Source organism: Bos grunniens, chromosome 28 (genome assembly GCF_055505025.1).
Source record: "Bos grunniens cultivar Pamir isolate PY7600 chromosome 28, Bosgru_T2T1.0, whole genome shotgun sequence".
NCBI lineage: Eukaryota > Metazoa > Chordata > Mammalia > Artiodactyla > Bovidae > Bos > Bos grunniens.
The window spans coordinates 6,995,387-7,008,229 of NC_141192.1; the positions used below are offsets into that span (position 1 = coordinate 6,995,387).

At 44.4% G+C, this 12,843-nt stretch overlaps 1 protein-coding gene across 1 annotated transcript; it reads left to right on the top strand.

Annotated features, from left to right (window-relative positions):
- The first annotated feature begins 789 nt into the window (after positions 1–789).
- On the top strand, positions 790–8,726 carry LRIT2 (leucine rich repeat, Ig-like and transmembrane domains 2). Its single transcript, XM_086381213.1, has 4 exons — positions 790–854; positions 3,030–3,811; positions 6,913–6,936; positions 7,297–8,726. The coding sequence occupies exons 1-4, from the start codon at positions 790–792 to the stop codon at positions 8,112–8,114; spliced, it is 1,689 nt and encodes a 562-aa protein (XP_086237339.1). The 3' UTR covers positions 8,115–8,726.
- Positions 8,727–12,843: the final 4,117 nt, after the last annotated feature.

Below are 12,843 nucleotides of genomic sequence, written 5' to 3' on the forward strand. Positions count from 1 at the left end.
GGCTCTACCACCTGGAATGGCAATGCTTGTTCCAACAAGAGAGAAGAGAACTTGGAGAATCATGGAGGGACCTTTGAAACATTATTTCCTCCAACATTTCATTGGCGTGAATATTGGTCATGTAGCCCACCTATTTCAAAAGGGCCTAGGGACATATTCTTCTGTGCGTCTGTCACAGGCACGCCCCAGAGCAAGGGGAGCCTAGAAGACCATCTCAGACGTGGTTGGAGCAGGTGGAGGAAAGAAGGAAAAACCCCAGCTGGAGAAAGAGGAAAGATAGCACACCTGCTCCCTAGTAGGCTGTCTGGTTCTCAGTCTGAGCTCTTCCAAAGTTCTGGTCATGAGACTTCCCTTGTGGTCCAGTGACCAAGACCATGCTCTCAATGAAGGGGGCCCAGGTTGGATCCCTGGTCAGGAAACTAGATCCCACGTGCTGCAATTAAGAGTTCACGTGCCAAAACTAAAGATTCTGCATGCCACAGCTAAGATGCAGCAGAGCCAAATAAATAAATATTAAAAAAAAAAAAGTTCCGGTCATGTTGGAGTGACTTTTCTCCAATTGAATAGACAGGAAATCTGCTTCTGTCCAGAAGCCAATTTTATCTAATTATTTCACAAACATAGAGTAACTCCTCTTCCATGACCCCGTCTCTACTAAGAATCCTAAGAGACAAGTCCCTAAGAGCATCCTGCCAGAAGGGAGATGGAAGTGTAGTATTCTCAGATCCCTTCCCTTTGTTGTTCCATCTCTTGAGTTTAGTCTTCTAGCCAACAGCACAGCTACTCCCTATGACCAAATATCAGATAAGGAAACCAGAGGATGAAGGAGTCAGGAGAGAAGTAGCAGTGCAAAGGTGACCTGGCTGATTTCAGAGAGGACATGCCAGTGGGCGTTCTTCTCAAGCTCCCGGCAGACCACTGGAAGGCTGAGTTGAGCAGGATTCTTTTAAGAAAGCTAGATGGGATGAACGGAGAAGAAATTGTAGGGGATGTAGGGCTCTTTTGGCATTTTTATTTTGGGATGAGAAAAGAACTCACTGGTCATTTGTGATACCCGTGGATTGAATCATATTTTCCCACAAAGCAAGCCTGACAAAACCTTGGCCAGCCTGCTAGGGAACTCTGGAATGAGAACCACCCATCGGAGTTGTCCCCTATCATGCCAAACTGGCCAGGTCCCTGTTCCCCCACCACCATCAGTCTCTGCGTGGGGCTGCCTTGGGAAGGGCATGCAAGCACTGACTCATTTCTCAAAGAGTGTCTAGGCAGCACATCTCCTTGTTGACCATAGCTTTGTGCCCATGGCACTCTCCTTCCTTTCTAATTTTTTCTTTACCTGGAGAGGAAGTCCAGATATCTAGCCATATTGTAGAGTTAGGTTCTCTGGAAACTCCAGCAAATATATTTGGCTTGGATGGAAAGCCTGGGGTATAATCAGCTTAGTTGGTGACCCATTTCCCCATCACTGGTTAGCGATTAAGCGGATTTTCTTCCCTGAGGTCTTTTATAGGGTATAATATATATGATGAATCTTAGGGGAAGCCGTGGAATTTTGACAGTCATCAGAAGTAATAGTACCCCAAGTAAAAGAAAGTGACTGTCTTCAAGAGTCTGTTGGTCTGGGAGGTGAATTAAACTTTATTGGGTACCTACTATATGTTAGATACTTTATTTTGCATAATCCTAGTATTTCCTGGAAACACTAAAAAGTGTTAATTTTCTCACTTTGCACAGAGAAATTCACTTTTCAAAGATTTCAAGATTAGGAAGCATAAGCTAGACAGAAGGCCTCATGGGACCAGATTCATAGCAGTCTTGCTAGCCACAACATTCCTTGCATCTAGCAAGGGTGTGGCTTAGAGCAGATGACCAATTTATATTTGTTGAATGAATGAAGAATGGCAAAGTATCCAGAATCACATAGAATCTCACTTAAAAAAATTTAACATGTGAGATACACTGCATTCAGGATAAGTTATGTGATTCAGGACAAGAAACATGCTTTGATTTAATCAGAAAGCAACAATCTTGTGGTTTAACCTCTGTATATGATGCTTCTCTGATTCTGGTCATCCAAGCAGCAGGTGAAGCTGTCTTAACTCACAAGACAAATGAATCCACCACATGCTGGAGATATTGCCACTGATAAGAGTGGTTCTAAAATTACTTTGTCAACCATCATCTGAATTTGCGTTTAGAGACTGGTTGAAAGTTCTGGGTTTCAGGAGCCAATTGTGATTGATGAATTTTAGATGGATTCTGGCCAAATCACCTGAACCATGGTGCTCAGAAAAGCATTACTTGTTTCTCTGATCTTTTCATATGAGACTGAGGGGAGGCAGTATAAGGATTGAATTAGACATCTGCCTGATAGTTTGCTCTCTGGACTGAAGAGCCAGAAAGAGAGTGAATTTGCTATCTAGTTAGGAGAAATAGCTCCCTCTTCTGGGTTCTTACTGAGCTTATGATCTGGGCCATTACAGACCTCAGGGCATCCAAGGGCTTTGCTGTTGCTGTGCTGACCTACATCATTATGGATTACCAATAATAGGATTTGCCACTTGGAGGCTTGGACTGTACTTATTTAAAAAACTCATAAGGTAGTTTCTTACAGAAGGCTATGGCTTCAGTTCCTCACTATTTCCTGCTAGTTCTGGTCTTTCTGGATTCACATGTGGCTCAGCCATCCTGTCTGCCAGGATGTGCCTGCTCAGAGGAGAGTTTTGGCAGGTGCGCTGGGCTAGCAAGATCCCAGAAGGTTGTGGGGGAGTGGGTTTTCTTTGGGGATGATGTGGTGTGGGAGAAGGCCAAGATTTGGCAGGAAATCAGCAAAATCTCTTTGAAACTCACTTTAGTTGGTTTAGTTGGTGCTGAAGTTTGATAAACTTTGCATTTTTACCAGAATGGGTCTAACTCAAGTGAATTGCATTTTTTCCCTTCTAATTCATACATCTAATACCAGGATGACTCTGATCCTACTTTCCAGACTCTTGATGTTCATCTCAAAGCTGTTCTGTTTTTTTGTGTAGGACTCTGAAGTGCGTATCTATCTCTTTGGGCGAGATCCCAAGGAACCTTTCTGAAGAGTTCAAGCAAGTGAGAATTGAACACTCACCCGTATTTGAACTGCCCCGAGGGTTTTTCATCAACATGCACACTTTGGAGTACCTTTGGCTCAATTTTGACAATGTCACTGTGATTCACCCAGGAGCCCTGGAGCACCTGTCAGAACTGAAAGAACTGAGACTGGAGGGGAACAAACTCCGTTCAGTACCGTGGACAGCATTCCGTGCCACCCCGCTCCTGAGGATCTTGGACCTCAAACACAACAGGATTGATGCACTCCCTGAACTGGCTCTTCAGTTCCTGGTCAACCTGACCTACCTTGACCTATCCTCCAATAGACTGACAGTTGTATCCAAGAATGTCTTCTTGAACTGGCCAGCCTACCAGAAACACCGGCAGTCTGGCCATGAGGCTGAGATTCTCTCCAGCATGGTGCTGGCGCTACACGACAACCCCTGGTTATGTGATTGCCGCCTAAGGGGACTTGTCCAGTTTATCAAGTCCATCAGCCTTCCAGTCATCCTGGTGAATCCCCATCTCATGTGCCGAGGTCCTCTCTTCAAGGCAGGGCAACTTTTTCACGAAACGGAGCTCAGTGTTTGCACAAAGCCTCAGATCTCAACCCCCAGTGCCAATGTCAGCGTCCAGGTGGGACAGAATGTGACCCTGCGATGCCTGGCACAGGCTAGCCCCTCACCAACTATTGCCTGGACTTATCCTCTGAGCACATGGAGGGAATTTGATGGTAAGTGCATGCACCCTCTCCATGTATCTGGGGGGCTGGGGAGTTCTGTAGCAACCCTGTCCTCAGAAGAGAAGTTCTAAACTGGATCAATCATGAAGGAGGGGTGCAAGCAAGATTGGGACAGGCCTGAATTATACTCACCACGACAGAAAGAATGCCAAGATAGTGCCCCACTATTGGCATTATTTTAAATGGGTGCATACAGATCTCTATAAGACGTATGATGTAAATACTATATACTAATATATTTACATATTTGTTGCATGTAGATCTATCAATATGATATTTATATTTGTTACACACAGGTGTATATAATAATATATTTATATATGTGTTGCATATAGAACTCTATGAGATGTAAGTATATATATATTACATGTGTATTTGTTGTTTACATATATATATGTTGCATACAGTATGTAAGACATAAATATATATTAGTTGACTTAACATACTGTATAAATATTGTAATATTGTATGTGAACACATATATTCTTTGAAAGCCTTCTAGATGCAAAATACTATTCTATTTTTAAATCATAGAATTTATGACTAGAACTGAGTCTAGAGATAACTTATTACTTATTTCTTAAACTTTTCTGAGAAAACTCATCTGAGGTTCTTGTTTGAAATAAAAATTTCAGACCTCTCTTTGGAGATTTGGTTCAATTAGACCAGGGGAGACCCTGAGAACATTTGTTTTAACAAGTGTTTCCTCACTCTGTCATTCCCTAACCTCCAGCTACCTCTTACCAGACAAGGTTCGGAAGTCCTAGATATTGAGTGAATTTTACACTTCCTACCACTATGTTGATCAGACCTTATTGGCTTGAAGTTGCAATCCTGGGACCCAGGGAGAGACCTCCAGGGGTCCCACTGCTGGGATTTGAACCTGTCTTTCATTTCCTGAAGCTCAGGCTCTGCTTTCACACCCCAGCAGAAGTCATCTTTAGTGTTGACCCTGCAGGTTTGGAGCACGTCATGAAGCCAGGGATGGCCTTTCTAGAAGCATCTCAACACTATCTAGAAGACAGCTGGTAATATCTAAGTAAAACCGGAGAAATACAGTCACTCAGATATCAGATCAGATCAGATCAGTCACTCAGTCGTGTCTGACTCTTTGCGACCCCATGAATCGCAGCACGCAAGGCCTCTCTGTCCATCACCAACTCCCGGAGCTCACTCAGACTCACGTCCATCGAGTCAGTGATGCCATCCAGCCATCTCATCCTCTGTCGTCCCCTTCTCCTCTTGTCCCCAATCCCTCCCAGCATCAGAGTCTTTTCCAGTGAGTCAACTCTTTGCATGAGGTGGCCAAAGTACTGGAGTTTCAGCTTTAGCATCATTCCTTCCAAAGAACACCCGGGGCTGATCTCCTTTAGAATGGACTGGTTGGATCTCCTTGCAGTCCAAGGGACTCCCAAGAGTCTTCTCCCAACACCACAGTTCAAAAGCATCAATTCTTCAGTGCTCAGCCTTCTTCACAGTCCAACTCTCACATCCATACATGACCATAGGAAAAACCATAGCCTTGACTAGACGGACCTTTGTTGGCAAAGTAACGTCTCTGCTTTTCAATATGCTATCTAGGTTGGTCATAACTTTCCTTCCAAGGAGTAAGCGTCTTTTAATTTCATGGCTGCAGTCACCATCTGCAGTGATTTTGGAGCCCAGAAAAATAAAGTCTGACACTGTTTTCACTGTTTCCCCATCTATTTTCCATGAAGTGATGGGACCAGATGCCATGATCTTCATTTTCTGAATTTTGAGCTTTAAGCCAACTTTTTCACTCTCCACTTTCACTTTCATCAAGAGGCTTTTTAGTTCCTCTTCACTTTCTGCCATAAGGGTGGTGTCATCTGCATATCTGAGGTGATTGATATTTCTCCCAGCAATCTTGATTCCAGCTTGTGCTTCTTCCAGTCCAGCATTTCTCATGATGTACTCTGCATATAAGTTAAATAAACAGGCTGACAATATACAACCTTGACGTACTCCTTTTCCTATTTGGAACCAGTCTGTTGTTCCATGTCCAGTTCTAACTGTTGCTTCCTGACCTGCATACAAATTTCTCAAGAGGCAGATCAGGTGGTCTGGTATTCCCATCTCTTTCAGAATTTTCCACAGTTTATTGTGATCCACACAGTCAAAGGGTTTGGCATAGTCAATAAAGCAGAAATAGATGCTTTTCTGAAACTCTCTTGCTTTTTCGATGATCCAGCGGATGTTGGCAATTTGATCTCTGGTTCCTCTTCCTTTTCTAAAACTAGCTTGAACATCAGGAAGTTCACGGTTCACATATTGCTGAAGCCTGGCTTGGAGAATTTTGAGCATTACTTTACTAGCGTGTGAAATGAGTGCAATTGTGCGGTAGTTTATATAATACATGGTGGCAAAACTCTGGAAAAAATACCTAAGTAACTGAAATTTTGACTTTGTCCTATCATTTTGATTACATCTTATTGGCTCAAGGTTAAATACCAGTGAAGGAGAAATACAGCATTTGTTGTTGTGGGTTCTTTGAGAGTGGTGAGGTACATCCAGATGTTATCCCTTGTGATGCGTTATCATCAGTCTCTTTGGTATCATGTTCAATCCATTCTCTCAATACTAGTAACAGCTAACACATACTGACCACTTACTGTCAAACTTATGGAGTGAGTACTATTATCATCCCATTTTACTGGTGAGGAAATTGAAGCCAAGAGAATCTAAGCAACTCTACTTACTTAGTACATGGATTTTACTAATTTACCAAGTAAGTGCAAGACCATTTACTTAGTAAGGGATAGATTCCAGGCATTTGGCTCCGGGCTCTGAGCCACTCTACCTCTGCAAAGTAAAAAGGCACTTCCTGAAGCTCATGATATTGTACAATCACACTATTGTGAGAGATCTCCTAGAAACCAGGGGATAGCTTGGCAAGGCTAAAGTCAGTTGGTAGGAGGAGCTAGTGAAGCTGAAAGAGTGCAGTCTTCATAGGCAGAAGAACAAGGTTCCAGATCAATCAATGACTCTGAACAATTCTAATTATGGACAAGTTGCTTAATCACTCTAGTCCTCAACTTCCCATGTGTAAAAATTGGTTACTTACCTTACAGGGTTGCTGAGAGGCAAAAGAGTGAGTGAGTGAAAGTCACTCAGTTGTGTCTGATTCTTTACGACCCCATGGACTACACAGTCCGTGGAATTCTCTAGGCTAGAATACTGGAGTGGATAACCTTTCCCTTCTCCAGGGGATCTTCCCAAACCAGGAATTGCACCCAGGTCTCCTGCATTGCAGGCAGATTCTTTACCCGCTGGGCTGCAAGGGAAGCCCAGGAGGCAAAACCCTGGCACCAAACACGTGCTTAATAAATGGTCACCACCACTTTAAAAACAACAACAAGAACAAACACCCACCCCCCACCCAAAACAAAAACAAAAACACCAGCATTGCTGGACACTCTCCAGCTGACTGTTTATCAGAGAGATGTCTACCGGAGTTGTTTTGTTCTCTCTCCACCCAGTGTTGACCTCGTTTACTGCAGAAGATGCTACTCTGTCTGAGCTGGTCATACCTGCTGCCCACCTGGTAGACAGAGGCAATTATACCTGCATGGCCTCCAACTCCATTGGCATGAGTACCGTGGTCATCTCCCTCCGCGTCCAGCCCGCCCAGGCCCTGCTCGCACCGCGTTCTGTTTTCTCCCCGTCGGAGAGCAGTGCCTATGTTGACCTGCGGGTGGTCAAGCAGACGGTGCACGGGATCCTGCTAGAGTGGTTTGCGGCGGCGGACACTCCTGAGACGTGGTTCACGCTCTATATTGCGTCGGATGAAGCCTTCAGGAAGAAGGTGGTCCACGTCGGCCCGGGAATCAACACGTACACCGTGGATGATCTCCTCCCTGGCACGAAATACGAGATTTGCCTTAGCCTGGGGGGGCAGCCTCCACGCCAGGGCCGGTGTGTGGTCTTTGTGACCGGCCGAGATGACGGCGGGCTGGAGGGACGAGAGCGCCTGCTGCACACCACGGTGATCCTGTGCGCGGTGCTGCTGGCGGTGCCTGTGGGCGCCTACGCCTGGGCGGCCCAGGCGCCCTGCAGCTGCCGGGGATGGGGCCAGCGCTGGTGTCTTCACCGCAGGAAAGCCCCCAGGTGCCCCCAGGCGGTCCCAGAGCACAGGGACGACCCCTACAGAGACCACACCGCCGTCTGTGAGGACGGCCTGGGGCCCGGAGGTGCTGAGCCGGAGGGGGACGAGCAGAGAGCCGGAGAGGGAGATGACCACCGGGGAGGACTGGCGTGGACCTCCAGCCCTTAAGCTAATTCTCTGTGGCCGCTCAACTTGGCTGGACCCATTTATTCAGGAAGTGTTTATCGAGCACCGACTCAGTTCCAGGCTCTGAACTTCACACAACGGTCCTGGAGACATAGTCTTTATTACCCTCATGGAACTGATGCCAAAGGAGCTTCGTCCAATTAATCATTTTATTATCCATGGTGACTGGAGATTAATACATGTTATTTTCTATGTAAATAACAGTATAACATTTATATGTTTACATGGAACATTAACATATAATACATTTCACATATGTTATCCCACTGGAGAAAGCTAGGCTTCTATCCCTTATTACAGGTGAAGAAGCAGAAGTTCAGGAAGTTATAACCACCTGAGTCTGATGTTCTGAAAAAGCTGCCTTTGGGGGTGAAATGAGAGCTGGTGGGTGATGTGAGTCTCCATGCGTGGGTGTCTGTGTCCCGCAGAGCAGTCCTTGGTGCTGCTGAGAGCCTGGCATTGCCAGCACTAAGGAACAGGGGACTGGCTGCAGCCCGGGGCTCATGTCTAGTGATTGCTGGAAACCAAAGTCATATGGCTTCCGGGAGCCCTGTCGGGGAGGAAAAGAATCTCTATAAAAGCATATGACTATTATTATTGTTGTTACTATTACATGATCCTGATTCCCACCTATTTTCTTGAGACTGTGAGATTCAGGCTTATTTGTTCAGCCCCGTCTTCCTAGTATCTCAGTGCTGAGTATGACACATGTTTTTTCACATGAATAAGGATATAATGCCTACTCCTGTTTCCAGTTAATGTTTCAAGCCCTCCTATTAAACTCCTGAGAGGTGAATGTTTCTTCTTATCTATGCTCACATGGAATGGGGATCCCCATGAAACCCGGGGATGGCTCAGTGTCCCTCCAGGCAGCTCTGTTGATGGAGGTCTTTCCCAGGGTTTAAACCCACATCTACGTCTTCACAGCTTCTCCAACTTGCCACAGGAAAAACCTTCTGAAGGTTCGAGGGTAAGCTGGCCTTCTTGTGACGTCCCCAGAAATATTTTCTCCCTCTCTTCTTCCTACCTTCCTTCCCAGTTCCTTCCAGATCCATCTTAAGTATCACGTCCTTCCTCCAAGTAGCCTTCCTGGACTTCCCATGTCTGTGGAAAAGAAATAAGGAATAGAACAGGATGTGTGAGTTTTTGTTGCTTGCAAGCCCTTGGGGCAGAGGCTGACCTTTCTTGCTGAAACTACTGGACTCATCCAACCCCTGGACTGTGTTAATAATCAATATTGGTTGTAATGAATTTTTAGAAATTGAAGACAGCTCTCATATCAAACAAATTGTTCCGTTAATTCTCATTTATTTTCTTCTGAGCAAGAAGTTTTTTACGGAAAATTTCAGTCATACCAAAAGTATAGACACTCTTGTTCCTCTCCTTCAGTCAGCTTCAAAAAAAAATTTTTTTTTAACATTTTGAAGTCTTATTTCATCTAGTCCTTGCTCTCAACAGTTGATTTTTTTTTGGTGGGGGGGGATGTGGACCATTTTTAAAATCTTTATTGAATTTGTTACAATATTGCTTCTGTTTTATGTTTTGGGTTTTTTTTTTTTTTTTGGCCACAAAGCATGTGGGATTGTAGCTCCCTGAACAGGGATAGAACCCGCACCCCCTGCATTGGAAGGTGAAGTCTTAACCACTGGACCACCAGGGACGCCTCTGAACAGTTTTTTTTAACTGGAGTGTTTGTGGCAGATAAAAAGCTTCACAGCTTACCTATGAATATTTTAGTTTTACCCCTAACAGATAAAGAAGTTTCAAAAAGACACACTCACAACGCCATCATCACACCAAAGAACATCCATTTTTGAATGATATGTATATAGTTTTATATATATATATATATGCACATATGTATACAAACAACACACACATGTATGTTATATAACAGAATTTGTTTATGAGAAATTTTCCATGATAAAGTTGTTGGAGCAGGACAAAAATGTACTTCCACTGGCCTCCAGGTACTTCATTCCGTAGGATCAAAGGCCATCCACAGTTCTTGGTGAGTGGGCGTTGCAGCCTTCACGAAGGGGCCTGGGGCTAAAGTGAAGGCAGGAGTGGATGCTGTGGCCTCCATTTCTGGCAATGAAACCTTTGTGGTGGGCGTGGACAGAGGGGCAGGAGGAGGAAAGGGGAGTAGAAGAGACGTGTAGGACGCGGGAGAATCAGGAGCATGTCCTGAGCAGGGGTCATTGTCGGCTGAATCTGTGAACTTGGGAATTTAGGGCAAGGGAACACAATCCACAGAGGAATTCTGAGAATCTGTCCCTTAGACTTTCCCTTAAAAAATCCTAGAGTAAAGATGTGCATTACTCAGACTGATCAGGCAATATGGTTAGTCAATAGCATTGACTCTGCAGCCCAGTTTCCTGGGCTTAAATTTTGGCTTTGCTTCTTACTGGCTTTGTGAGTCTATTTCCTTGTGCCTTAATTTCGTCAGCTGTAAAATGGAGATAATAATAGTAACTACTGCATAGAGTTGTCCAGATGATTATATGAATTTTTACATGTAAAGTTCTCAGAACAATGTCTGGCACACAGTAAGCCCTCAATAAATGTTATCACCATTTAAGGCATCCGTGTCCATTTGTGTTTTCTTTGACTTTGCAGACACTGGTCATTAGGAACATCAGATCTTACTAGGCTTACATATGTGTGTATATGTAGAAATATATAGATAGATAGATACGTGTATATACACACTATATATATTCAGTCCTGAATATTCACTGGAAGGACTGATGCTGAAGCTGAAACTCCCACACTTTGGCCACCTGATGCGAAGAACCAACTTGTTGGAAAAGACCCTGATGCTGGGAAGGACTGAAGGCGGGAGGAGAGGGGAATGGCAGAGGGTGAGATGGTTGGATGGCATCACCCACAATGATGGACATGAGTTTGAGTAGTCTCCGGGAGTTGGTGATGGACAGGGAAGCCTGGTGTGCTGCAGTCCATGGGGTCACAAAGAGTCGGACACAACTGAGTGACTGAACTGAACTGATATACTCATAATGACAGAATATCTAGGCTAATATCCTTCACATTCTGTTGTTCAGTCGCTTTGTCTGAAAGTTGTCAAACCGTAACTTTGACAATGTGGACCTCTGTTGGCAAAGTGACATCTATGCTTCTGAATATGCTGTCTAGGTTTGTCATAGCTTTCCTTCCAAGGAGCAAGCATCTTTTAATTTAACTCACATTCTGTTTAATGAATGTTTAAGTAGTGTTCTGTGTAAATCATGTTTCAAAGATGCAGGAGTTTAGATTCATGCTCTCGGGAATTTGTTTAGAGCTTAGACTGTGTCATTTTAAGGTAAGTGCCTTTGATGCAGGAGACATTGGTAAGCAGGTCTACTTGCTTTTAGAGTGAAGCCATTGCTGCTGTTGCTGCTGCTGCTGCTGCTAAGTCACTTCAGTCGTGTCCGACTCTGTGTGACCCCATAGACGGCAGCCCACCAAGCTCTGCCATCCCTAGGATTCTCCAGGCAAGAACACTGGGGTGGGTTGCCATTTCCTTCTCCAATGCATGAAAGTGAAAAGGGAAAGTGAAGTCGCTCAGTCATGTCTGACTCTTCGCGACCCCGTGGACTGCAGCCCACCAGGCTCCTCTGCCCATGGGATTTTCCAGACAAGAGTACTGGAGTGGGGTGCCATTGCCTTCTTCGGAAGCCATTGCTAGTCTTAGGTATATGTAGTTAGCAACCTGAGAGAAGTGTTTTGTCCTTTTTCTCTTTTATTTTTGCTTGTTAGAGCCTGTATCCCTAACACCTAGAAGAGGGCCTGAGACAGGTAATATGTATATTCAGACATTGTGTCACTGAAAGAAGGATTCAGTAAATTACTGATTAATAAATGAATGACTGGACCTCACTAAGCCAAAGAGGTACATTTGTACAATTTTATGACATCACCAACATCCCTAGACTATTGATATAAAGTAAGGTCACTTACTTTATTATTCAAGTTATGGTTACTTAAGCCATTGCCGCTTCATTCTAGAAACTAAGACCTTCTGAGCACTGCCCCTCCCCAGTTACTTCTATGAATCTCCTATGGGATCCTCCCTGTGTCCACATGGCAGCGATTCACCTTAGTCTTCACATGGCATCCTCCCCATCCTCCCTGTCCATCCTCCTGTGCTTGGGCCTTTGAAGACTGTTGGGGAAGCATGACTGCCTGCCAACATCCATGCTGGGTGGGCCGACCTGGATTTTCTCAAAGCTTCTAGTCTTCATGGTGGGGGATGGATAAATTGGGAGATTGGGATTGACATATACATACTACTATATATAAAGAAAGTAACTTATAAGGATCTACCATATAGCACAAGGGAACTCTAATCAATACTCAGTAATGACCCATACGGGAAAAGAAAAGTTATACATATACATACATGCTTTTATGTATATGTATAATTGATTCACTTGGCTGTACAGCAGAACCTAACACAGCAGTATAAATCAAATATACTCCAATAAAAATTAATAATAATTTTGAAAAAGCTTCCAGTCCTCAGAGTAACAGAATTCCTGCAGCCCCCAGAGAACTGGGAGAGTGTGGCTCCTCCCCAGTTCTTGCCATACTTGACCAGCTAGACTCTGGGGGCAGCCACTGAGTACAGAGTCCCACAGGTGCTCTTTGGAGCATTCTCATCAATTCCTAACTCCCTGGGCAGGTGGATGATCAAATGCAGGCTGCAGGG